The sequence below is a fragment of the Myotis yumanensis genome, unplaced genomic scaffold, assembly GCF_028538775.1.
Source record: "Myotis yumanensis isolate MYYU_CA2020_CCGP unplaced genomic scaffold, mMyoYum1.0.hap1 SCAF_15, whole genome shotgun sequence".
NCBI classification, from domain to species: domain Eukaryota; kingdom Metazoa; phylum Chordata; class Mammalia; order Chiroptera; family Vespertilionidae; genus Myotis; species Myotis yumanensis.
In genome coordinates, this window is record NW_027223766.1 from 9910778 (window position 1) to 9937920 (window position 27143).

The 27143-nt window shown below is 43.1% G+C and overlaps 2 protein-coding genes across 8 annotated transcripts in view; one reads left to right on the forward strand and one right to left on the reverse strand.

Moving 5' to 3' along the window:
* The window catches only part of NSMCE2 (NSE2 (MMS21) homolog, SMC5-SMC6 complex SUMO ligase), a 225813-nt gene extending 199616 nt beyond the window's left edge, over window positions 1-26197 (reverse strand). For 3 of the 4 annotated variants that reach the window (XM_070392736.1, XM_070392740.1, XM_070392739.1), the window contains exons 1-2: window positions 26102-26197; window positions 17737-17906 (exon numbers count right to left, since the gene is read on the reverse strand). In XM_070392736.1, the coding sequence (XP_070248837.1) occupies window positions 17737-17893 (157 nt within the window). In that variant the 5' untranslated portion in view covers window positions 17894-17906; window positions 26102-26197. Of the gene's footprint in view, window positions 1-17736; window positions 17907-18929; window positions 19019-26101 lie in introns of those variants that run through there. The other variant, XM_070392737.1, reaches the window with a different exon arrangement.
* Window positions 26198-26225: 28 nt separating this feature from the next.
* The window catches only part of WASHC5 (WASH complex subunit 5), a 56665-nt gene continuing 55747 nt past the window's right edge, over window positions 26226-27143 (forward strand). For 2 of the 4 annotated variants that reach the window (XR_011468272.1, XM_070392730.1), the window contains exon 1: window positions 26230-26408. The gene's annotated coding sequence lies outside the window, so the exon portion shown is untranslated. Of the gene's footprint in view, window positions 26409-27041; window positions 27127-27143 lie in introns of those variants that run through there. The other 2 variants (XM_070392732.1, XM_070392731.1) reach the window with 2 other exon arrangements.

Sequence of the window (27143 nt, forward strand, 5' to 3'; positions counted from 1 at the left end):
TTACTTTCGACTTGGTACCAAGACCATTCATTGCGGAAAGAACAGAGCTGGGACAACTGGATAGCCACGTGCATACAAAGGAATGAAATTTGACTTTAAATTAAAAAATATACAAAAATTACCTCAAAATGGATCTAAATGTAATAGCTATAAATATAAAACTCTTAGAAAAAATAGGATTAACTTTTCATAACCTTAGATTTTGGTGATAGATTCTTAGGTATGATACCCAAAGCACAAGCAACAAAAGAAAAATAGATCATTGGACTTCATCAAAATTAAAAACTTCTACATTTCAAAGGACACTATCAAGAAAGTAAAACAGCAATGCACAGAACAGGAAAAAGTACGCACACATCATACACTTGGTAAGGGCCTTGTATCTAGAGTACGTATTTGTGGAACTAACTCCAGAAAATGTAAAGGGCTTAGGAAAGGAGGAAATCCCATGAACTTCACTATGGACAGGCCTGACCCTAGAAGAACTTGCAAGTTCGAGTTATTACGAACTCATGAGATAGAAGCTGCCAAGGCTCACATTATACTCTTTATGTGAAATTAAAAATTATTTTCTACCAATAATTAATTGAAATGGCCAGAAAAAAAAAAGGTTATTTACAAGAACATTTCTGTTATTTTCTCCATAATTCCTTTCCAGGTACATTGATTTTATAAACTTGAACCCATCCTTATTAGCCTTATACATATGAACAGAGACTATCACAGAATGACTTTTACCTAGACCAGGAGTCAGTAAGATGCAGCCCACTACTGGTCAAATCAGACCCATTCGTTCATATATTATTTATGGCAGAGTTGGGCAGTTGCAACAGAGACAAGACTTGGTTGGGAAACAGGCTATTTACTGGCCTTTTCAAACTGGATCTCATGGTGGGAATGTGGACTTACAAACAATTAAATGCAAAGAAGTGCTGTATTGTTTTGATAAATGAATGCACAACCCATACAGAGGAACCAAAGAGAGCCATTGGGTCTGGGTAGGAGAAGAATGTCTGTAGAAAACACAATACTTATGCTTCGCCTGGAAAGATGAGTAAGTGCCCTCCACGCAGTCAACTGGGAGAGAGCATTGTAGGAAAAGGAAGTCATGTGAGCAAAGGCAAAGAGGCGTGACAGAGCACATGGTGTAACTCGACCCAGTTTCTCTAGCTGGAGCACACAGAGCGGAAGGAGGAGTATAGCTAGTGACATCATGAACATTCTTGTAAACCAGGCTCAACAGTTTAAAATGGGTATAGAAATTAACAGCTTCCATTTTTCAGAGAGTAAATGCCAGATGTTTTGGTCATGGCCAGAGGCAAGATCAAGCAAGGATGACCTGTACAGTAGAAACAATTCATGGTAATCAAGATTTTTAAATACAGTCCTTCTTAGTCAAAGCCTTTTGTTTTAAGCCCAGCAAGGGAACCTTATAAGTCAATAATGAGCATTAGTATAGAATGGATATGCAACTTTCAGGTACAATGATGACAGAGCTCAGCCAAAGGGCTGTCCCTCCAATGAGCACAGGCGCAGGGTGGGTAAGAGGACTGATCTCAGAGCTCACTGCAAACAAGAAGGGAAAAGTCACACATGAGGAAAAGGGTTGAGAAAGGCTCAGTGTACTCATATGTAAAACAGCAATTAATTATGTTACCTACCTACCCTTACAGCATTGTTGCAGGATTAAATGAATGAATACCCATGAGGTATTTAGAACATGGCAGGTAAATACACAAAGAGCACTGTATGTTTGTCACTGGTACGTTGCCTAGTAAGTGTCATCTACAAAAGATGTGTGTCAACCGGATAGAAATTCAAGCTGTTAGGTCATAATGTAAAAAGTCGTGAGTGGGACAGACAGACCCATCATCTCATTTGAAACATACCATTTACTACCATGTAGCCTTCCTTATATTTGTCTTACCTGCTAACTAAATTATTAGCTTTTTGAACACATGGGCCAATAAATATTAGTAATTTATAAACCAAGTATCAGCAATCATCTAAGAATAGTGAAAGCCAGCCAAACACAAGTAAATGTTTTGAATCGGTACAGTATAACAGTAAAGGGAGAAAACTACATTGCCCAAGCACTGCCCCAAAGAAAAGGAAGCCTAAATCTTTGTTTGGAAGCAAAAGCCATCACTGCTGCCACCACCAGTTTAGAGAGTGTAACTACATTTTACACATATTCTCTCTCCTCTGTCTACTGAGTATTGCCTATAACTTCTCACTGTGTATAACTTTTCCAATTAACATTTCCTTCTCTTCACTTATTCAGCTAGCTTCCAGATCTGACACTACAACAGTAGTAATAAAGACAAAACCATAAAAGGTGCCTTCTATGTCCTCTTTCAGTGAATTTAAGAAATATGATGAAATAGTGATGAAATCATTTTTAATCAGCCATCATTATGGCAGACAGTGCTGGAAGAATGGGGAAGGGTAGACCTAAAGGTAACCGAAGCTTCCTCTCAACTTTAGGCGGAAGTGTCTGATTCCACAAGGCATTCAAAGAAATGCATGCGAGGAACATGCCTCTTGCAACTTGGTCACATGCAAAGATGAAGCAAGAAGCACATCTGTTTGGAGCTTGCCCCAAGTGCCTCTAAAGCTTCTCCAAACTGGGTTCATAACTCCCACCCACAGAGAAAGCCAGCGCCTTAAGCAGCAACCAGGGACAAGCAAATTAGAACATTTCCAAGGTCAATTGCTCACAGCCCTAATTGTTTACTGCAACTAGAGTATATCTGGCTGCTGAAGAGGCTGAACCTCTCTGCCTTGCCCAATAGCATAAGAAACTAATTTACCACATCAGCTACACAATAGGAAGTTTTGGAGGTGTGGATTCAAATAGCATATGACATTTCAAACAAATATTCATAAGGTCTCCCAAAGTAAGTCATTTTAAGGTGCTAAAAAACTTTGGGAAAAACCTAAAAGAGCAAGCACACCAGTGGCAATGGAGTGACAAGTGCAACAACACCACCAACAACAAATCAATGAATAGTATTATCTTGTTTTACCAACTGATTCGATTTAAATACTCACCAAAACTGCTAAAGCTGCAAAACTGATTTAAGTACCCTTATAATTTCTTGCCTTCCTCTGACAGCCACCGAAAAGTGAAATATCCTCTGTACTTGCTGCTATGACAACAGCCATTTGCCACATGTGCTGTTTACTGTATGAAATGTGGCCGGTACAGACTGCGATGCATTGTAAGTTTTTTAAAAAGTAAAAACAGCTCATCAAATATTTTATATTGATTACATGTTGAAAAATACTTTTTAGCCTCTTTCTTCTCACCATTTATAAGGAACATAATGGAAAATTTTAAAGTACACATCTGGCTCATACCATGTTATTATTGGACACTTGCTATATATAAATAACGCTTCACACTTATATAGAACACAAATATATAGTTATAGTTCTAAGTACAGAAGACAGAGAAATAGGTCTGGATAATAAAATAATCCTATATAATAAAAGCCTAATATGCAAATCAACCAAATGGTGGAATGACTGGTTGCTATGATGCACACTGACCACCAGGGGGCAGATGCTTAACGTAGGAGCTGCCCCCAGGCCAGCCAAGGCGGGTGCCAGCAGGGGCCCCCCGATTGCCCTGCCAGTCACCCCACAGATCAGCCCTGATCACCGGGCAGGCTTAGGGACCCTACCCATGCATGAATTTCATGCACCAGGCCTCTAGTCTTTTTATAAAAATCACATTGGTTTCAAATGTTGATCACCAACCTAATAAAAGCTCCTTTCTCTTATCACAAGACAAAATTTTATATCTTTCAAAAAGGAACCTGATGTTCCAAAGATGATCCTTAAGTCTGCTCTATATCTGCCATGAGTTTACATCTTAGCCTAGCATTAGCCAAGCTTAATTCTTTCAATGACCAAACATCTATATGTATATAAACCTAATATGCAAAGTGTCCCCTTGGGAGTTCAACCAACCGCGAGTTTGATCGCTCTATTAGGTCACTGAAACCTAACCCATGCCTCTGCTCCAAAGATAAAGAACAAGAATCAATGCAAAGATTATTCTCAAGAGTCTAGATAGAAAAACCCAGGCAGTATTCAGATACTGTCCATCTCCTGTTTTAAAACCTAAAATGTGACTCAGTTACTATTTCAAAATGTGACATCCCAGTGGGAATGGGAGAGCTTAGCTAACAGGAAAGCAGATCAAGCAATTATCTGAACACATTCCATCATGTGGAGAAATCACACCAACTTTCAGGCTGGGACAGCCAGTGGAAGAAAGACAAACTGGAGGTGTCAGAACAGTTGGAAATTTATGGGGGGAGACCGCACGGACACGAGGTGAGGTGAGGCAAGGTGAACAGCAGCCCAAACTTTCCTCTCCAGAGCTCTTACAAAGAAAAGCACTCAACTTTCTGACCCAGGAAGCCAACAGGACAGGAAACTCATCTCAAACTGTCCCAGGCACTACTGGCCCATTGAGAGAAAGACAAAATGACATGATATTTATGTGAACAGCAGGTATAAATCATTTTAAAGTGGTTTTGAAATGTAATCAACAACAAAATCAGGATCCATTAACTTAGAATAATAAATATGAGATGTATATTTCCATTTTTGGCAAGGCCTGTATCTATCTCTGGTAAATGCAATTGAATAACCTGGATAACTGAAAATAAAGCAGCAGAAATGAGAGGTATGTTCCTTAGTCCTACAGTTTCTCTGCTCTGATGTGGTTAACACATTTTGCCTCTTTTTTTGTTGTTGTTGTTATATGGGATAATTCAGGCTCCAAATTACTAAATTCCAATAGATTAGTGATTGTACCTTTGACACAATCCTGAGCCCTGCAAACTGGTCAATAAGGCTGATGGCCACCTCATAACTGAGGTGTTCTAGTGCCACCTAGTGGCATCTGTGTCCTGTCAAAAGGGAAATAATGAATAATTAGAGCAGGGTTCTCAAAGGGAGGTCCCTGGACCAGCAGCAGCACCAGTATCACCTTGGAACTTCTTAGACATGAAATTCTTGAGGTCATCCCACACCTACTGAAATTCTAGTGGTCGGGCCCAGTGGACTGTGTTTTAACAAGTTCTCTAAGTGATTCAAATGCACCTTCAAGTTTGAGAACCACTGGATTAATCAGTCCTTATACAAAGATTTAGTGAAAAGTCTTAAATAAAATCAGGTTCATAACCTAACAAAAGTACTGTTTCTAATTTTTGGAAAGCAACTCCCCCCCCCCCCCCACCTACTTTTTGGGTACAAATATCTGTACTTAAAGAACAGATTTAAAGCTACTTAAGAACATCAAATGAGTCCCAGCCTCTAAAATATCAGATGAGTTCTCTGAGCAAACCCAGTTTGTTAGGGGCAAAAATCGAATATTGGGGACAAGCCATGGTTATGTGAAATATTAATCATGCTCTGTTAACCATGATTGCCTTGTGTTGGTTAAAGAAAGGACACTCTGACCTGGCTGGGAGTTGTACGCCCCCAGGACCTGGGAGTCAGTCAACCTTGGACCTGGGAATCAACCTTGGAACCATTCTCTTTCAAGAACTGCCTATTATCGTGGAAAAATTAACAACCTTGTTGCCCAAACCATGGAGTCCCACCCCAGCCTCCTACTTCCGCATGTAATCCTTGTCCTACCCTATATAAGCAGCTGGCTTATGGGGGGCTGCAGAGCAGATTTTTGTCGATGACCTGCTGCTCCCATACTGCCGGCAGTATTGGAATAAATGCTCATAATGATCCAACCCTGTCTCTGCTTAATTGGCTCAAGTAGTGACAGGCAGCACGGACCCATTGATTGTCCGGTTACAAGTTCACAGGGGACACCAGACCCATTAACAAAACAAAGTATGATGTAAATACAAAAAGCCCCAAGAAGCAAAGAAAAGGTCTAACTCTACCAGGATATCAGGAATAACACGTTACTATATCTTAAGAAGGAAGGGAACTCACCTGAAAACACATGAAAAGCCAAGGAGGTAGAATATTGGTGATTTTTTATATTGAGAGTCATCTACCCTAATGCTAACAGACACCACTAAAGAGTCCACTGTATACATCTGCTCCGTGCAATTATATGTGAAGTAATCGAGAAAAAAGCAGATCTGATGAAGCCTTGCAAAATTGTTTCTTTCCTATTTAGGTCTTAGGGGACGTGTCAGAGGTATGAACAGTAGACAAGAAACAGTGTTTTTCTTACACCTGGGAAACACCGTGACATCAGCAAAATAACAGAGTTTTCCTAGAGAGCTGGATTTTGTATATTCTGTAGGCCAGGGGTCCTCAAACTACGGCCCGCGGGCCACATGCAAATACAAATATTGTATTTGTTCCCGTTTTGTTTTTTTACTTCAAAATAAGATATGTGCAGTGTGCATAGGAATTTGTTCATAGTTTTTTTTTAAACTATAGTCCGGCCCTCCAACGGTCTGAGGGACAGTGAACTGGCCCCCTGTTTAAAAAGTTTGAGGACCCCTGCTGTAGGCAATGCCTTTATACGTTTAGCACTATAGATCCCATAATTATGTATATTCAATTGCCTTAAGTTATTTAACTTACAATAATATTTTGCTTTGATGCTTGCCTCCAGTTATAAAAGCTACACAAGAAACGCAAACTTTGGCTCCTTATGGTTATTGTTATTTTCACTGTCACTGTGGCCACCACCATCACCAAATCACCTCCTTCTAATCACTGCGTCTAGTCAATAACATCATTACAGAATAAAGAACAGGAGCAAAGCCAAAAAAGAAACCTCCCCCCTCAACTAGAGCCCTGGCTACAAGAAACAACACTCTAGATGGAGAAATATATCACAACATAATGCTAACGCAGAATGTGGGTCTTCCTAAGAAAATAAGCCTTCAGGCTGGTAATATGCTGGCCTGCCAAGTCATTGAGCAATGTCAAACAATTTTAACGTGAAAGGTTTAAGTAAATGATTACTCCTTTTTCATAAAATAAGGTGATGGGTAATAGGATATGGGTAATCATAATTTTATTTTTGTCTATATTCATTCAATTTTCAGAACGCCTTATAGCAGCAGTAAAACTAGAATATTATCCCCAAATCACCCAGAATCAGAGCTATTCACTGGACTAAATACTTAACATTTGCAAATTTGAAAGTTCAAATAATTCATGAGGACCACAAATGTCCAAGGCCGTGCAATTTTTAACTTAATGGCTGTTCTTTATTCATCATTAACTCTGATGAACAGGAGACAAGAAATGGTGTTTTATCACAAAGTGAAAACTGTTTCTCACCTGAGTGGAGACTAAGGTGAGTACAAAGGAATCAGATGTAGAATCTCAGGGGGAAGGGGGGTGAGTGGGAAGAGATCAACCAAAGAACTTGTATGCATGTATGCATAATCCATGGACACAGACAATAGGGTGATGAAGGCCTGGGGCGAGGGGTGGGGATGGGCTAGAAGGGGCCAATGGGGAGGGAAAAGGGGACATACATAATTCTTTCAACAATGAAGATTTTAAAAAGCAAGTAAGTAAATAAATAAATAAATGTGATGAGTTTTAGTCAAAATATAAATTTTGGACATGAAAGAATTATCTATCATTCAATCACTTCACTATATCATTTCTATCCATCAGGACTGCAACTGTTGGAATGAAAGAGAAAATCTGACAGCCATTATTTTCTTCCTGCCATTACGAGTTCAGAAATAAGACCAAAAAAAGAGTAGGGAGAGTGTAATGGCCCCTAAAGGCCCCAACTTCCTCTCTTCATGAGCAGATTCAACTCTGCCTTTAAAAATAGAAGAGGCTGCCCTGGCGAGTGTGGCTCAGGTGGTTGAGCCTCTTTCTGTGCACCCAAACTAAAGGCTGCCAGTTGATCAGAGGCAGAGCACATGCCTGGGATCCCCGGGAGGGGGGGTGGGGGGGGGAATGCAGGAGGCAGCTGATCGATGTTTCTTTCTCGGACCAATGTTCCTCTTTCCCTCTCTCTTTCCCTCTCCCTTCCTCACTCTCTAAAAATCAATTAAAAAGTCTTAAATTAAAAAAAAAATTAAAAACCAACAGAAGAGGCTGAAACCAAGAGAGGGCACCCTCTGACTTCAGAGGGAGAGAATGTCCAAGGGAAGTTGCTGAGAACTTCACTAGCAGAAGAGACAAAAGCTGATAGGCTTTTTCAGAAAAATCATGCAACCTCATTTGGGTATTAAGGGAAGAAAAGAAGAGAAAAGGAGAGAAAAAGGGAGGGGAGGGGAGAAAAGGGGAAGGGAAAGAACAGGAAAAAAATCAGATAATGTTACCTTCAACAACAACAAAAAATTTTCTGAGCTAAAGATTATTTCAATGGTATCTGACTACTGCAAATGCCATTAGGCAAACACGATCAATTTTCGATCAAGTGTAAGATCGAAGGGCAGAAACTATGGAGTCAGAACATATATGTTCAAATCTCAAGTCTTAACACTTTCTAACTCTGTGATCCTAGAAAAGGACTCAATTTCACCAAGCTCCATTCGCTCATGTATGCAGTGGGAATAACAACAGTCCCTCCTTCACAGGATTACTGTTAGGACCAAATGAGATATCACATGTAAGAAAGCACAGTGCCTACACACACTGGAAATGTGTAACATTCAGCTATGTTACCTTCACCTTTATGACCATCATCATCACCATACCCTGGCACAGTTCAGCAAACACCCGACTGATTATCTGCTGACCATAATTACTGAAGTCTTTCTGCCCTGTGGCTCCACAAAGCCACAGGAAGAAAAGCAATATAGAGAGAAAAACCAAGAAGCCTCCAACAAGGTTTCTTATCTACTGAACCCTTGAGCAATTAAAATGTATCCTCTTCTTCCAAATGTTCCTCACAAATATTTAGCAAGATCTGATAAAAACTTTCAATCCTCGCTCTAGCCGGTTTGGCTCAGTGGACAGAGTGTCAGCCTGTGGACCAAAAGGTCCCAGGTTCGATTCTGGTCAAGGGCACATACCTCGGTTGCAGGCTCCTTCCTGGCCCGGGCCCTGGTCAGGGTGTGTGCAGGAGGCAAACTATCGATGTGTTTCTCTCACATCGATGTTTCTCTCTGTCTTTCCCTCTCTCTTCCACTCTCTCACAAAATCAATGGAAAAATATCCTCGGGTGAGAATAAAAAACAAAACAAACCAAAAAAAACAACTTTCAATCCTCTTCCCTAGAAGAGCATTAAGCAAACCTCTGAAGTCCATCCATGGACAGGCCCTGGCAGAGCGGTACAAAGAGAAAGGACACAACCCTGAGGGACATTAACATTTCAGGGAAGGGCCATTTCTCAAATTCACATAACTAAACTCAAACGGTTTACAAAAATTCAATTGCTTAAGGATAATGTGAATAACAACAATTCTGGTAAATTAGGTCAGTACATTCTGTTTAAGCAAGCAGAAACGGGCGCCTTTCCCTCCCCACTATCCTCCCCCCCACAGGCCTGCATCTCCTAAACTCTAAGGACCCCACAAGACTTGCAACCAGGGAAGCAATGGGCAGCAGCAGCTTGTCCCGAACTAACCCCCTGAACCTGTCTCCAAGGCCCCTTTTCTCTTACTTTCCAGTGAGCTGACAGCAACCCCACCTAGGCTCTCTCCTGTTGCTTCTTCTATCCTAGGTCCTTCCTTATTTCACTGTCCCCAGCTTCAATAAATGTACTATTAAATTTTAAAAAAAAAAGAAAGCAGGAAAGTAGACAATAAATTTAAAACTCTGAAAAATAAGTTCCAGTTATCTCAAAAAATCTCCTAATGTAACAAATTTCATTTCCCAATTAGGTCAAATAAAGAAGCTACTTCTAGAAAATCAACAATTTTAGAGAAAGACTAATAGACATGGTGGCAGTAAGAGTCCAATTGCCTAGGCCAGCCAGTGGTCGGCAAACTCATTAGTCAACAGAGCCAAATATCAACAGTACAATGATTGAAATTTCTTTTGAGAGCCAAATTTTTTAAACTTAAACTATATAGGTAAGTACATTGTTATTAACTTAACACTACGGTGTCGGGTGAATTTCCCGCCAAAATATAAGATGGCGCGGGCAATTATTTAGGTTTCCCGCGCAAAATCAGAGTTAGTTTAAAATGCCTATATCTTTTGAAGTATGGGTTCGATTGAAATGAAATTTTCGGTTTCTTGTGTAAAAAATGAAAATTTATTCAATCACAGACATTTTTTTATCTATTCAGTACATAAATAATTCGATATATATAAACTAAATACGAAAAACCCAAAAAATACTTATTACCTAAAAATATACACATATTTTTAAAGTTTAAAATAAAATTTTCATAATAAATCAAAACAAATAGAAATTAATAGTTTTTTAGCGTATGATATTTTTCAAAACACGCCCCTTTATGTAGAGGTATATTGCAAAATTTGCACATGTAGCGTGTCTCACTGCGCAATTTATGAACGGAACATACGCGACACCTTCTCAAAATGTTTTTCTTTTTTCCACTTCCGACAATTGCCTGTAACGTATGCTTTCTCATGTCCATCGATAGCCTGCATGGTGGATCAGATGTAGGTGGTTTAGCCCGCATTCCAGAAGTAGACGGTACTGGGTGAAGGTCTGGAACAATGTCCATGTCCTCTGGAATATCATCCGTCAACCAGTGGATAGCTGTTTGTTTCAAAAACATTTTAAAACCCATTTTTCTTTGCCTCACTGATTTGTAAACTGCATAAGAATTAAATAATGCGCAATTTATCATATACATTGCCAACCTTTTTGTCCATTTGACCGTCCTCCGCAATATCGAATAATATGAAAGGTATTGGTCGGCCCGGTCAACACCTTTCATATGTTTATTGTAGTCAATGAGTGCATTCGGTTTGACAATTTTCTTTTTTGATGTTCTGTCAATATTCTGACTTTCTTCCATCTCCGCAGAATGAATCGAAGAAATCAGGTATACAGGCTTTTTTGATTGCCACACTTGTAACAATATATCATTTTTCCTTATAAATTTTGTTTCACCTTTTTTCAAAGAAATTGTTTGAAAATCTTTAGGTATACCTCGATTTTTCCGGATTGTTCCACATATTCTGAATTTGTTTTTCATAAGTGCTTCACAATTTGCGACGCTATTATAATAATTGTCCATATATATATGGTACCACGAATCAGTGTATGGAGACACTACTGTTTGTATCGTTTCCAATAATCGCTTTCCTTCGCCGCAATAAATTTCCATGTTACAGATATATCCTGTATCACTTTCGCACAACAAACGAACCAATATTCCATATTTAACGATCTTGCCAGCATTATATACCCTATAGAATAATCTTCCCCTCCAAGGTACGATCCCTTCATCTAGTGATAATTGCTGATGAGGTTTGTAAATATTTATAAATTTAGGCACAAAATAATCTAGTACTGGTCTCACTTTGCAAAGTCTATCTGATTCATTTACGATATCCGCATTATTATTGAAGTGCCAAGCTTTCCATATCTGTCGGAACCTGTCTCTCGTCATCGTTTTACCAAAATATGGCGTCTCCGTCCATGGCTCCGTGGTCCAATAGTCATCTCTTCTATCTTTGCGCACCTGTCCCATGAGAACAATTAACCCTAAAAACTTCTTCATCTCTTGAGGGGTTATATCTTTCCACTTTAGGCTTTTTTTTGAAAGTTTGAAATTATTCCTATTTTGATTATAATACCTGTTTGACTCCTCTACAAGAAATTCAAAAAAATCATCTCCGATAAATAATTTCACGGCATCTTCTATATAATTTATAACAGCATCTGTGTTTAATCCTTGATGCCCTAAAAAATCTTCTAAGACCGGTGGATTATCAACATGCGACCATTCTTCTCTCCCGCCTTCTATATCTGACTCTGAGTCAGAGCTGGAGCTCGAAATTCTTCTTCGCCTCAATGTCCTGGGACGCACCATTACTTCATCATCACTAGAATCTTCATCACTTGTACTCGCATTTTCAAGATCGCTATCACAAGAATAATTGGACAACTTGTCTGCACAAAACTCATCATCACTATAGTCTGAATGCTGCGACATTCTAGGTTAAAGCAAATAAAAATAATACTAACTGAAAATAGCGGTACTCCGATAGATATCTGATATAAAAAAATAATTATTATGCGAACACTTTGCGGAACGATTTTATTTTATTTGGTTAAAAAATTCTATATGAATGTCTTTATCACAATATATTTAAATATTTAAACACGTAATAATATTCACAAAACTCAAAACTAAAGACGTCCGGACACAAGAAGTATTTCTCAATAACTATTCTCTTTGCATGGTGAGATATCCAGGGATATCGGTTATAAAATGAGAAAACAATACATTGGTACCCTAACGGTATTGTACTCGACCAGCGCCATAAAGTGTTCTCTACTTACAAGGGATTTTTATGATACCTATTACCCCAATGGGTATGAAACGGTTCGCATACGCAGGTAGGTATCTTTGTGAACGGCAAACAAACAAATATTTGGTAATAAGCAGTTACAATCGGCCCGAGTTTACACGTTTCCCGCACTCCACCGCAAATCTATATGAACCGAGTTAAGACGGCTCCCGCGGAGTACGCGCAATTCACGCGAGCCGACTTAACTCGTTTCCCGCAATCCAAGTGTTAATTAGGGTACTCCTAAGGCTCAGGAAGAGCCACACTCAAGGGGCCAAAGAGCCGCATGTGGCTCTCAAGCCGCAGTTTGCCAACCACGGGCCTAGACCAGTGGTTGCCAACCCGTGGTCTGCGGACCGAGGTCCGAAAGGTTGGCGACAGCTGGCCTAAACACCATTATGCAGTAACACAACAGAGTCAAAAGTGATTATTTCAAATAAGCTAGAAAAATCATCTGGTATAGGAATATGCAACCAACAAGAAACAAAACAGAACACATCCACACCCCTCAGGTTCTCGGTGGCAAGAATCCCCTTCAACAGTGATTTAATAATAAAGTGACAAGAATTGCAGTGCAGAGTGAGATAATGATACCTAAGTGATCACTACCGTCTATTTGAACAAAGCCCATTCCTTCTAAAAAAAAAGAAAGAAATTGGACAACCCAAAAGGTCAACACAAAGCGTGCCTCACCTTATAAGGTTAAGAGGAAAAGGGAACTGCTCTGAGGATAGTTCATGAACTTCCCCTCCTGTTCTTCTGCACTTCAATTTCTCACAATCCATTCACTGTAGTCAACTCAAATGCAAACCACATGACTGAAATAATTATAGCTAACATTTCCTGATCACTTAAGCATCTAGGACTGCTCTACATAATTAGTATTATCTCATTTACAAATGAGAAATAAAAGCAAACAGAGGTAATAGAACTTGCCCAAGGTCACAAAAACTGTAAGTGAAGAGCTAGGATGAGAACCAGGCATTCCACATGCACAGCCCTGCACTGTCCGCCTACCTGACAGTGTGTGCACAAGATACAAAGCACACAAATCAAGTCCTCTTTATCTCATGCCCAGTAAAGTCTGGGAGATGTGGGAAGGTGCAGTCACCTGGGAGCAAGTCAGTGGCCAGAATAGGTGTGGCCACTGGAAACTCGGGAAGATTTAATATTTAAACTCCAGAACAAAGGGAGTTCTCTCTCTTGCTTTCTTGCTGCTCGTGCCTAACTCCTGGTTTGTGGGGCTCCCACGCTCTGCACTCACCCATGTGGCTCATGGCCATGTGGAACCCACACAGTGGACTGAATCTAGCCTCAGGGGACTCAGCTTCACCACAGAACCGAAGCTCTGTATACTGACTTTGCTTTAAACTCTGCTAAAGCCCCAGCTGCCCCTCTTTCAGGACTGGATTAGGGGAGATGGGACTTTGGAGCCTGAGGAATGTAACACCACAAAAATAAAGCCTTTTACTGAAAGGGCGAGGGCTAGGCCCTCCATCTTGCCCCAGGGTAAGGGCTACGCCCTCCATCTTGCCTCAGGGTAAGGGCTACGTCCTCCATCTTACCTTGGCCACGTGCTGGCAAGGAGCTTCTTCCCGGAAGTCTAAGACTCTGCTAGCCACACCCAGGAACAAGACACCGACTTGCGCCTGGCCAATCGGCAGAGCACAGTCCTTTCTCCTCCCCTTACTCCAACCCCCCCTTTAAAACCCGTCTCTACGCGGGGTTCTGTCTCTCAGCCACTTGGCTTGCCGTTGTGTCGGTGAGTCTGGTGGACGGGGAGCTCAAGCTAGCTTGAAATACAGATTCTTATGCTTTTGCATCAGATTGGCTGGCTCCCTGATGTGGTTTCTTGGGGATCTTGAAATCTGGGCATAACATTTACCACATCTCATCCTCTAGTGGGGGCCTCCAGAAGTGCTCATTCCAGCGGTGTCCAAGAACCCCATTCCCACTAGCGACGGAGAAATTCAATTCTCCGGTAACTAAATGTCCTGAAATATCAGGAGTTTTCCTCCTCTCCGGGTCCTTGGACAGCACATCAGTCTGGTGCCACATTAAACCTGCTTTTTAAATAAGCTCTTGCTGAATTACTCCAGTGGGGGGCATCATGGCATTCTCTCTGTAGGAAATTCCTCATGCCATCTCTGGCCTGCTCAGCGCAGTCCCATTCACTTTCATAACCAGTGGTTCTCGGGCTGTGGTCCCTGAGAACCTTATATGAGGTCCGCAGAGTCAAAACTATTTTCAAAATAATTGTAAGAGCTTCAACAGAGACCACATGACCCACAAAGCTGAAAATATTTGCTATCTAATCCCTTACAGAAAAACTTGGCTGACTCCCATTTTAGAGCACGAACCTTTCAAAAAGCAATGCTTACAGTTCTTTCTAAATTACATAGAACATGTTGTATTTTGTACCAAAATATACTTAAAAAAAAAAAAAGGAACTTCATAGTGAAAACACTCAGAAGCAAATCCTGAAAATAAACAGATACAATCCTACAGGAGGTTTATGTTCCAGCTCTCTCCTCTTATGATTTAAGATTTTATTAGGACTTTTATCCAGGGCTACGTAACAAAGCCAAGTACCCAAAAATAGACTACAAATCAGGCTGGGCAGGCTGAAGACCTTTAGAGGCCACCCACTAAAGATGACGGTGACTTCTGCTGCCAGCCAGGAATGAATAACTGCTATGGAACTAGCCCTCCAGCCATAAACAACTAGAAACGTGGACAAAATATATGAAACAAATGCTCTGACAATGGGACAATCGGTGGAGGGGAACTATGATTCCTGCAAAAAAGGAAACAAGTGAGATAAGTCCTGCCAGTGTCCTCCTCCCTGCAAGGGAGAGGGGGTGGAGTTGCGGGGGGCTGGTGGGGGGCAAGGAGAGCACAGAAGTCTTAAAGGACCTAGGAGCCAGACACTGGAGTTCAGGAAGGCTGAGGCAGCAGGGGTTTGCAAGACAGAGCCCTGGGAGGGAGCTACACAGGGAAAGTGCCCTAGGAATCTGCACAGGGATCCCTTGGGCCTGATGCTGACGCCTAAGCTGCTGAGGAAGAGCTGGGAGCTGTAAAGTGAACAATTCCCAGAATTCACACAGCACTGGAAGACATTCGTCGTCAGGGCACATGGCCAGATTGCAGGTTCAGTCCTGGCTGGGGTGCATAAGGGAGGCACAGGTTGATGTTTTTCTCTCACATCCATGTTTCTCTCTCTCTCTCTCTCCCTCTCCCTTCCTCTCTTTAAAATCACTAAAAAACATACTAAAAAAAAAACTTAAAAGATAAAAAAGGACATTCAGATTCCACCCAGCAGAGCAGAGCTCTCACAGAACCCTCCAGACAATCAACAGAGACTCCAGAAAGGCCAAAGTAACAAAGCTAAATTAGCCCTAAAGTAAAACTACACTAGACCTTCCCTAGTGTAAACAAAGTTTAAAGGATCAGCTCAATCCACAAACAACTTAACTTCCTGGCAAAACAAACACCAAAACTCTTTAAAAGAAGCCAACAAAATCCAAACACTCAACAACATAATACATACAATGTCCATGTTAAGCAGCAGCAAAAGACTGAGATGACAGAACTAGCAAAGATATTGAAACAGCTATATAAATATGCTCCACATATTCAAGAATATAGAAGAGAACATGAACATAATGAAGAGAGAAATGCAAGATAGAAATAAGAGTCCATTTAATTCTTTCTTATGTCATCTACAGCTGAAAAATCCACCCCATGAAATTAAAAATTCACTGAATAGACTTAGCAGTAGGTTAGACACTGCAGAAAACAAGAATAGTGAACTTAAAGACATAGAAATACAAACTTTTCAAATTAGTGTCAGAGCGAAAAAGGACTGGAGGAAAAAACTAACTGAGCCTCAGACTTGTAATTAGAGTCCCAGATGGAGAGGGGGTAAGAAGGAACAGTATTTGAAGAAATAGCAGCAGAAATTTTCCCAAATTTGATCAGAACTGTAAAGCCACAAATTCATAAAGCTCAAAGAACACTAGACAGAATAAACAAAGAAAATCATACCAGGGCACATCACAATCAAATTACAAAAACCAATGATATTAAAAAGAAAACAAAAAGATAATATTGATCCCCTGCCTCCACATCTATTCTATTATAATAAAAGCATAATATGCTAATTATACCAGATGTCCTTCCCGACAAAGCCAGGGCTGCAAGGGAAGCCCAGGTCCTGGGTGCCAGAGGGAAGCCAGTGCTGGCAGCCAGGCGAAGGCCTACTCTTGCACAAATTTTGTGCATCAAGTCTCTAGTATAAGATTAAAAACAACTATAATCCAAAGAAAGCAAATAACATCTTTCTGGATATTCTGACCGAAAAATGTTGGTCAAGTCCATTGAAGCTGCTCTCCTTGTACAGGCCTTCCTTTGGCAGCAGTACCTCTAGCATAAGCTTAGTCTGTCTATAAGGTGATCAAAATACAGTTAAACCTCGTTTCTTGAATATCTCCTATCTCGAACAATTCGCTTCTTGACTCGACAACCCTTTCATACTATCTGTTTAATCAGCCATGTGTCTCTCAGGCAACAAATGAAGGAGAGAATTCGAGAGTATGAGTCAGTTTAACATCATTAACATCTCAGGATAATGTGCTGTGAATAGTTTCATAGGTTTTTTTTTGGTTTGTTGCCGCTTATTATTATTAAATTTTCATTTTTACTGTACATTTCTTTTCCTTTTTGTTAAATTTTTATTTACATTTCATGTCCTTTTTGTTTTTAAAGTGTTTATTTATAGGTTAAATAGTACATTAGACATTTACTGTATATAAGAAAGGTTAAAACAGGGAACCACTTGGGGGTCTGGAATGGATTAATTCAACTTACATTATTTCTAATGAAAAAAATGCTTCGGTTTTCCACCAACCTTCCAAGAACAAATTAAGTTCGAGAACTGATGTTCCACTGCAGAGTTAAGTTACTGGAAAACATATTTATCAAATGCATTTGTATACTGCAAAGTTCACAAATGCCACATACTTTTGACTGTATGTTCCTTGAGGTCAGACCATATTTTAGCCCATAAATTTCCAGTGCAGTTCCTATTGGCACATAACTGCTTGAACACACATGAATGAGTCATTCTCATTTCATCCTCAGCACATCGCTATATGACATACAGAACAAGATGAAAGAACAGGTGCCAAGAGGGATTAAATGACTGCCCCAAGGGTACACACAAAGTGAGCAATACCTCGCATCCCTAGCATAATGCCCCCACACAAGTTACCTCAAAGTAGACACAAAAGAAATACATTTTAATTATGACTACTTACTCTGAGTTTCCACAAGATCCAAAGCAACACTAGAAGCTGTGTCCATTCCGGTGTTGATGCAGTTTTGGAAGTTTTTTAAGGAGGAGAGAGCAGATTCTACACCGCTGAAGGATATAAAACCAGTTGAACCTGAATTTGAACTGGAACGCCCAGGCATCTTGAATTTTTACCTAAGTTTTCAAACACAATGAAATATAATTTATGAGCTTTTATGAAGAATTTATAAAATTTATAAAGAAAAATGGCTTTATCTATTTTTTTTATTTATCTTAAAAATCAAGACCTAAGGCACATAGGGCAAAATGTTACACATGCTAAAATCCAAATCACAAAACAAGGGTTTCTGTTATGTCATTTTCTGGAACTTTCTGCGGTATTAATATTTTACACCAAAAGAGAGAGAATATCTGACTATAAATAACCAGTGATGATTTTTGAATATTTGCATTTTAGTGAAAGACAGTATTATTTACAATCTCACTTTATTACAACAAATAAGTTGAGACAGCTTATACAATATAAATACAATCACATATAATAAATTCATAAAAATCAGAATAAAAAAAAAGACTAAAGAGAAAACCAAGTACATGAGAAAGTTAGAATGCAATCATGTAGGCTTAGGATTCTTTAGAATTCTACCAGTATTACAATGAGTGGCCAGATTATTATGACCGGCCAGATTATTATGACCACCCCATCAGTACAATGAAGTCAATTAGTTATGCAAATAATAATAAAACCTTGAGAGTATTTGTTTAGGAAGTTTTCAGTATTCAGTATTTTTGGAAGTGTCAATGAAGTACTGATGGGGTGGTCATAATAATCTGGATGGCCCTAACCGGTTTGGCTCAGTGGATAGAGCATCGGCCTGCAGACTCAAGGGTCCCAGGTTCGATTCCAGTCAAGGGCATGTACCTTGGCTGCGGGCACATCCCCAGTAGGGGGTGTGTAGGAGGCAGCTGATTGATGTTTCTAACTCTCTATCCCTCTCCCTTTCTCTCTGTAAAATATCAATAAAATATATTTTTTTAAAAATAATAATAATCTGGCCGGTCATAATAATCTGGCCACTTGTATACTTGTAATACAGATTTGGCTATGAGCATCTTGACAATCATACAAATGGCTGATATATTCACTAGCTATTAGAGAAATGCAAATCAAAACCACAATGAGCTACCCCTTCATACCTGTTAGAATGGCTCTTATCAACAAGACAATAGATAACAAGTGTCTGAGAGGTTGCGGAGAAAAAGGAACCCTCATTCACTGCTGGTGGGAATATAAATTGATACAGCCACTATGCAAAGCAGTATGGAGGTTCCTCAAAAAAATTAAGAACAGAGTTATTACCCTATGACCCAGAAAGCATTTATTCATAAAGACATGTGTATCCCTATTGCAGCATTATTCACAGTGGCTAAGACATGTATACAACCAATGTGTCCCTTAATACATGACTGGATACGGAAGATGTGATACATATACACAATGGAATACTAACTATTCAGCCAGAAGAAAAAATGAAATACCGCCATTTGCGACATGAATAAAACTTGTGAACATCATGCTAAGCAAAGTCAAACAGACAAAGAACCATATGATTTCACTCTCACGTGGCATATAAAATTGAGAGCAACAAATGAACAAATAAGACAAACAAAAACTCAGACATAGACAACCAGAGGATTCCAGAGGGAAAGGGGGGTGAGGGATACAAGAGGGTAAAGTGGGTCAATAAATGGTGACAGAAGAAGAGGACTTGTGGTGGTGAACACACAATGCCATATACAGATGATGTATTATAGAAGTGTATATTGAAACCTATATATATTTATTAACCATGTCACCCCAATAAGTTCAATAAAAAAATTTTTAAGTGAAAGTTTTAGAATTTTCATTCTCCATAAAGAAAAAGTACACCAGTAATTCCTGGTAAATAAGTCTATCCATGGCAATCAAGGCATCATGGATCATCACATATCTATAATAATAAAAGCGTAATAAGCAAATCGACTGAACAGCCGAGCAGCGGAACAACTGTCCAGATGCCCTTCCAGACGAAGCCAGGCTACAAAGGCCTACTCTTGCATGAATTTTGTGCATCAGTCCTCTAGTGAGATAAGAGTCATACTGAAAAATATCCTCAGACAGCAGCTTGGTGCCCACCAATCCCATTTCCTCTTCAACTTGGTCACATAGCTTGACTATAGTTTGCAGCCTTCCTTGCAGTTGGGTGTGGTCATATGACTGAATTCAAGGCAATGATGTATGAGCCATATGCAGGCCCAGTCCATAAAAAACACACTTTCTCCATACTCCTTCCCATTTTGATAGCTTGAAACAGGCAAGCAGTGACCTTGGAAGCTATATATTGAAGATGGAGAATATGGAAGAAGCCCAGGACCCGACATCACTGTTTGGAGGAAAACTGCCCCACTAAACAGGCTCAATGGATGAAAGAAACAAAAACTTCAATTGTGCAAAGCCACTTTGATTTGGGGGTTTGCCTGTCATACTACCATTACTCAAAAAATACAAACTTGCAGGGATCAAATGATATGGTTCAAGTATTCAGTTTCCTAGTCGGATTCTGTGTAAGTCTACGTGATCTAGAGCAGCACTATCCAAAGGAACTTTCAGACACGACAAAAATGGTCAAGGCTCTGCACTATCCAATATGGTAGCGACTAGGCACATGTGTGGCTATCCATTACCTCAAATGTGGTCAGCGTGAGTGAGGAACTGAGTTTTTAATTGTGTTTAATTTTAATCAATTTAACTTTAAAAAGCCACATGCGTCTAGTGCAGTGGTTCTCAACCTTCTGGCCCTTTAAATACAGTTCCTCATGTTGTGACCCCCAACCATAAAATTATTTTCATTGCTACTTCATAACTGTAATGTTGCTACTGTTATGAATTGTAATGTAAGTATCTGATATGCAGGATGGTCTTAGGCGACCCCTTAGAAAGGGTCATTCAACCACCAAAGGGGTCGCGACCCACAGGTTGAGAACCGCTGGTCTAGAGGCTGCTGCATTGGGCAGCACAGTTCTATAGACACGATTTTCAAAGCGTGTTACATATATGAACTAGGGGGTAAAGCCACAGTATAAGCAGGGCACATCTTCCTGGAATATCAATTTTACTTACAGAAAACATGAAACATGTTTAGATTAAAATAAACATTAACTGCATTATAGAGCAGAATATGGAGGCAATACAGAGCAGGGATTAAGCATGTAGTTTCAAGAGCCAGCCGATTGGAGTTCAAAGCCTGATTTTACTTCTTAAGTAGCTGAATGACTTTAGGCAAATTATTTAACCTCTCAATGCTACACCTTATCTTTCTGCAAAATAAGGATGATCCAGTGACTATGAGTTTGTTCATAGATATAGATATTGATGTAGATGTATATATAGGTATACAGTGGGGCCTTGACTTACGAGTGTCCCGACTAACGAGTTTTTCGAGATACGAGCCGTCTCTCGGCCGATTTTTTGCTTTGAGTTGCGAGCTAAAATTTGGGTTACGAGCCAGCTTCAGATACCCTACTGCTAGTTGGCGCAGCGAATGTCACAGTGAATGCCACAACATCAGCCCAGCATCACGTGTCTCACTCGTTCACTTTTTGATTTGACATACAAGTAATTTGAGTTACGAGCTCCATCGTGGAACGAATTAAACTCGTAAGTCAAGGCCTCACTGTATACCTAATCTAATAAAAGAGAAACATGCAAATTAACCGTACCTCTGCCACACCCACCAGCCACGCCCCATCAGCCAATCAGAAGCGAATATGCAAATTAAACCAACTAAGATGGCAGTTAATTTGCATACTAGGCACCAGTGGCCTGGGTCTGGGAAACATCATAGGACACCCAGGTCACTCTGAGGGCCCTCTGGGCCCTGAGCAGCCTAGGAAGGGCCTGAGCCTGCAATCAGAGCCGAGGGGCAAAGCCTGCAATTGGAGCGGGGTGGGGGTCCCCTGCCCAGGCCTAACGCCCCAGCCAGAGGCCTTAGGCCTGGGAAGGCGATCGGAGTGGGCTGGGGGTCCCCTACCCAGGCCTAATGCCCCTCTGGCCTGGGCAGGGGCGGAGCCTGCAATCGGAGCAGGCTGGGGGGTCCCCTGTCCAGGCCTAATGCCCAGCCAGAGGCCTGAGGCCTGGGCAAGGGCCTCAGGCCTAATGCCCGGCCAGAAGCCTGAGGCATGGGCAGGGGCGGAGCCAGCGACTGCACGGGGCTGGGGGTCCCCTGCCCAGACCTAACGCCCTGGCCAGAGGCCTTAGGCCTGGGCAGGCGATCGGAGAGGGCTGGGGGTCCCCTGTCCAGGCCTAACGCCCAGCCAGAGGCCTGAGGCCTGGGCAGGAGCGGAGCCGGTGATGGCACGGGGTTGGGGGTCCCCTGCCCAGGCCTAACGCCCCAGCCAGAGGCCTGAGGCCTGGGCAGGGGCAGAGCCTGGGATGGCATGGGGCTGGGGGTCCCCTGCCCAGGTCTAATGCCCTGGCCAGAGGTTTTAGGCCTGGGCAGGGGCCAAGCTGGGGATCCGTGTGAACTACAGAGGAAACACCTTTTCTGACTGCTCATTGGCTAAGCTCCCTGTATGCCACGGGTAATATTCTTAGTAACTTGAGTAATAAGAATCCAAGAAGGTGATGTAGGGTTTTTCCACCTCACTCCTGGAGGAAAAAACAAAGGTCTGCTGCTGGAGGGCTAAGAAATGTCATATCCTGCCCTAGCTGGTTTGGCTCAGTGGATAATGCCTCAGCCTGCCCACCGCAGGGTCTGGGTTCAATTTTGACCAAGGGCATGTACCTAGGTTGCAGGCTCCTCCCTGGCCAGGGCCCAGGTCAGGGCTCATGCAGGAGGCAACCAATCAAAGTGTTCCTCTCACTTTGATGTTCCTTTCTTTCCCTTTCTCTTCCACATTCTCTAAAAATCAATGGAAACATATCCTCAGATGAGGATAAAAAAACATAATAATAAAGAAATGTCATATCCTATGAAAGACACATCTTGAAAATGCCTAAAGAAAGTCGTCATTTTTTCATGGTGAAGGGACTGGAGTCCATGTTGATGAAAACACCTTGGTGGCTGCGGTGACTGGCAGTGGCTGCAGCAGCGGGGTGATGGGGCTGGCGCCTTCCCCTGATCAGCCTGGTTGCCTCCCACAAAGGGAGGCCAGACGGCAGCTTAGGTCCAATCCCCAAGGCGAGCAGGGAGCGGGCCTAAGCCGTCAGCAGGACATCCCCTGAGGGCTCCCAGTATGTGAGAGGGGGCAGGCTGGGTTGACAGACCGCCCCCCCCCCCCCGCCCAGTGCACAAATTTCATGCACCGGGCCCCTAGCAGATAGATATAGATATAGAATAAAACACTCAGGATAAGCCCCAGCACATAAATCTTTTAACATGGGGACAGATATTACCATCAACTTCATCATTATAACACTGTGAGGGGCGATACAAAGTGGTGCTTAAGAGAATGGACAGTGGACACAGAGGCCTGGAACTTCCATCCTGTCTACGCCCCGATTAAGTTTCTTATCTTCTCTATCTGCAGCTTGCTCCTGTGTGAAAGCAGAAAAACCACATCTCTCTCATAGCATTATTAAGGATAAATTAAATTTTGCAGTTTTCTCAAACTTCTCTGATCTTAAGAATCAGTTGAAAAACTTACTAAAATTACAGATTTATGGATACTATCTCAGACCCATTGAATCAGAGTCTCTCTAGTGGACACACTGAGGAAACAGTATTTTTATGAAGTCCCCCAGATGATTCTTAGGACCACACTTGTATGGAGAACATTGAGATATTTGTGTTTCCCCAAAATTCATATGTTGAGACCCTAACACTCCATGTGATGATATGTGGAGATGAAGCCTTTGGGAGATAATCAGGTTTAGATGGGGTCATGAGGATAGAATCTTCATGATAAGATGGGTGTCCTTATTAGAAGAGGAAGAGACACTAGGGTGCATTCTCATTCTCTCTGCTCCTTGTCCTCCTCCTCCTCACAAGTAAAGACACAGCAAGAAGGGGGAAGGTGGAAGGGGGCCGGCTGCAAACCAGAAAGAGAACCCTCACCAGTATCCAACCATGCCAGCATTTGTCTCCAAAAACTCTAAGAAATAATTTCCTATTGTTTAAGTTACCAGCTTACAGTTTTTTTTTTAAATAGCAGCCCCAGCTGACTAAGATAGAATATATATAAGGATTAATCAATTCAGGATAAATGGAAAAGTGTCTACCACATAGTAGCTATTCTTTTATGTGAAGGCAAAATCCACATCACTCCAATAAAACTTTACACTTGCAGAGAGCTGGGGAAAACTTTCTCCTGTGATTCTGGAATATTTCAAAGGAAAAGATTCAGATTGGGAAGCACAGAGAGTGGATGGAGCAGAAACGTGGAGTAGACACACTTTTCCATTCTTCCCACGAAGTACAGCTAAGTATATGTCACAACACAGCCCCTCCCAAAGAAAGGAATATCTGGCCCCGGTGTCAGCAGTGCACTGGCTGAGAAACCCTGGTTTAAATCGACCTCCTCTTGGAGCCTTCCCTGGTAACAGCAATCCTTTTGATCCTTGTACCTATAGTCTCCGAGAAAGTTTAAATAAGGTTACACATTTCATGAGTTTTCCCCCAGCATGTTATTTTACCTCCCCTAACAGGCCTTGTCTTACTTACCCTATTCCAGCGGCTATAACAAAATACCAGACTGGGTAGCTTATAAACAACAGAAATTCATTTCTCACAGTTCTGGAGACTGGGAAGTCCAAGATCAAGGTACAGCAAGTTCTGGTGACAGCCCTCTCCCGTGTTCACAGCCCATGCCTTCTACCTCTTTGTCACCACAGAAGGGACAAGAGACCTCTCCGGAGCCTCTTTTATAAAGTCCTTAAGCCACCCATGAGCTCCGTCCTCTAGTCCAGTGATGGCGAACCTATGACACGCGTGTCAGAGGTGACACGTGAACTCATTTTTTTGGTTGATTTTTCTTTGTTAAATGGCATTTAAATATATAAAATAAACATCAAAAATATAAATCTTTGTTTTACTATGGTTGCAAATATCAAAAAATTTCTATATGTGACACGGCACCAGAGTTAAGTTAGGGTTTTTCAAAATGCTGACACGCCGAGCTCAAAAGGTTCGCCATCACTGCTCTACTCCTAAGCACCCCCAAAGGCCCCGTCTAGTAAAATAACACTGGCATTAGGATTTCAACACATGAATGGGGGAGGGGACACAGACATTCCGACCCTAGCAGGTCTATAAGACTCTCGGCAGGCAGGACCAATGGTTAGCTAATGCGAAAGCACTACTCGCCCTGGCCGGGTGGCCCAGCTGCTTGGCGCGGAGTCCCCAAAAGGCTGTGGTGCAATTCCTGTTCAGGGCACATACCTAGGTTTGGGGCTCAATCCCATCCGGGTGTGTAGGGGAGGCAACCGATCAATGTTTCTTTCTCTCCCCCCCACCCCCGCCTCCCTCCGTCCCTCCTTTCTTCTCTTAAAAAACACACAAAAATAAATAAAAACTCATCCTCCGGGGAGGATTAAAAACACACACACAAACGTCCTCCTGTTGCCTCCTGTAGAGCTCAGTGGTAGGCACAGAAGAACAACTTAAAGCGATGTGCTGGCCTCCTCTAACCACGGCCTGCGCAGGTTGAAGCGGAGCTCTATGTCAGGATGCGAGGGTACGTCTTTCTTTTTAAAGCCCCTTTCCCATGCAAGCCTGTTCCCTCTATCATATTCTCTCTCTCTCTCTCTCTCACTCTCACTCTCACTCTCTCACTCTATCTCAATAAAACTCATCACAGCTACCTGCTCCCACGCCCGCCACTCCTCCCCCGGGAGCAGCTTGCACCAGCGCTCAGACCCAGGACCCGTCCCCGGCGCACGGCTCGGCTCCCACCAGGCAGGCGGCGGGGGAGCCTCGGGGAAGTCACAGCAGCAGCCATTCTCCGCCCCCGCCCCGCCCCCCCCTCCCCCTCGGTCCCCGCAGCGGCCGCCCCCGGGGCCCGGGCTTCATCCCCGTCGTCTCTGGTCCCCGCAAACCCTGACGGGTCCGAAAGGGAACCTGCAGCACCGAGCGTGTGTCCGGACGACCTGCCCACCGCCCTGGTGTAGAGACCTTTCAGACCAGATCTCCTGGGGTCCGGAAAGCGTGACCCGTCCCCAACGCCGCGGGCTGCAGGGCGGAGGGGGGCGGTCTCGGAGGACCAGGTCAGCGGCCGCAGCCTCGACGCCGACCGTGACGCGGGGGGGACCCCAGCCCAGGAGGCCCGCGGAGGCCCCGGGAGGGAGGCGACACCTCCCGGCCTCCCCATCGCCACCCGCGCGTCTGCCTTACCTGCCGTCCCTCCCAGCTCCGTCCGGCTGCACCCCGACTTCCCACAACAGGACCCCAAATCCTCCCTTAACCGAGCGCGGGCTCCAACGTCATCAGCCGTTGCCCGCCTGCGGTCACGTGACGCCCCGCCCCTCGGGTCACGTGACGGTCAGGGGAGCCAGGGGCGGAAGCCGGGGTCCAGCGGGCTCCTGGTCCGGGGCTGAGGGTAGGAAGCTCCCCCGCGGAGAGGCGGGGTGGGGGGGCCCCCCGGTGCCGAACCCGCGCGCGATCGGCGGCCCGGCTCTGCCCCTCGCGGCCCGGACGGCAGGTGAGTGAGTGGCGGGGTGCACGCGCCCCTCCCTTGCGCCCCCTTCCCCTCCTGGGCCGCGCTGGCCGAGGGGACTTGGGGTGGGGTCTGGGTGGGGTGCCTGGCGTGGAGGGCTGTGGGGCTCCGGGCGGGGCTGCCGCAGCCCGGGCTCCTCTTCTCCACTGGATGGAAATTGCTTCCCTGCTCCGCCCGCGTCCGAACCTTCCGAGTTCCCGGGAGCAAGGCCGGTGCACGTCGCTCTTCTCCACGGACTCTGGAGAGAGCTGAGGCTCAGTGAGCGATTTACCGCCCGACGGCCCGCGAGCGCATCCTGGGTCTGCCATGGCCCTGAGTCCCGGCAAGTCACTGTGCCTCTGCACCTGAGTTCCCTCGCCTGTGACCTGCGGTGCCAAGGCCCTTTGCATTTCGGAAAAGTGTTCAGAGGATCCCCAAAACCAAACAAACCAAAAACGTACAGAGCCCATAGGAGGCGCGGGGCGCCTGGCTGCGAGTGCACGGAGCTCCCTCCCTGATGAGAGATGGGGTGAGGGTGGTGGGAGGGGGGCGGAGGTCTTACTGCCTGGACCCACCATGAGGAACACCTTCCCGTTTTCTTTTTGCTGTCTTTTCCAGGACTCATGAATCAGACTAGAGCGATCAGACTCATTTCAGAGTTTTTCTGGAGATTCCCATCACTTTTATCTTGATCCACAACCATCATATTTTGTCCTGAGAATGGGTTGGTACTGAAGTGTG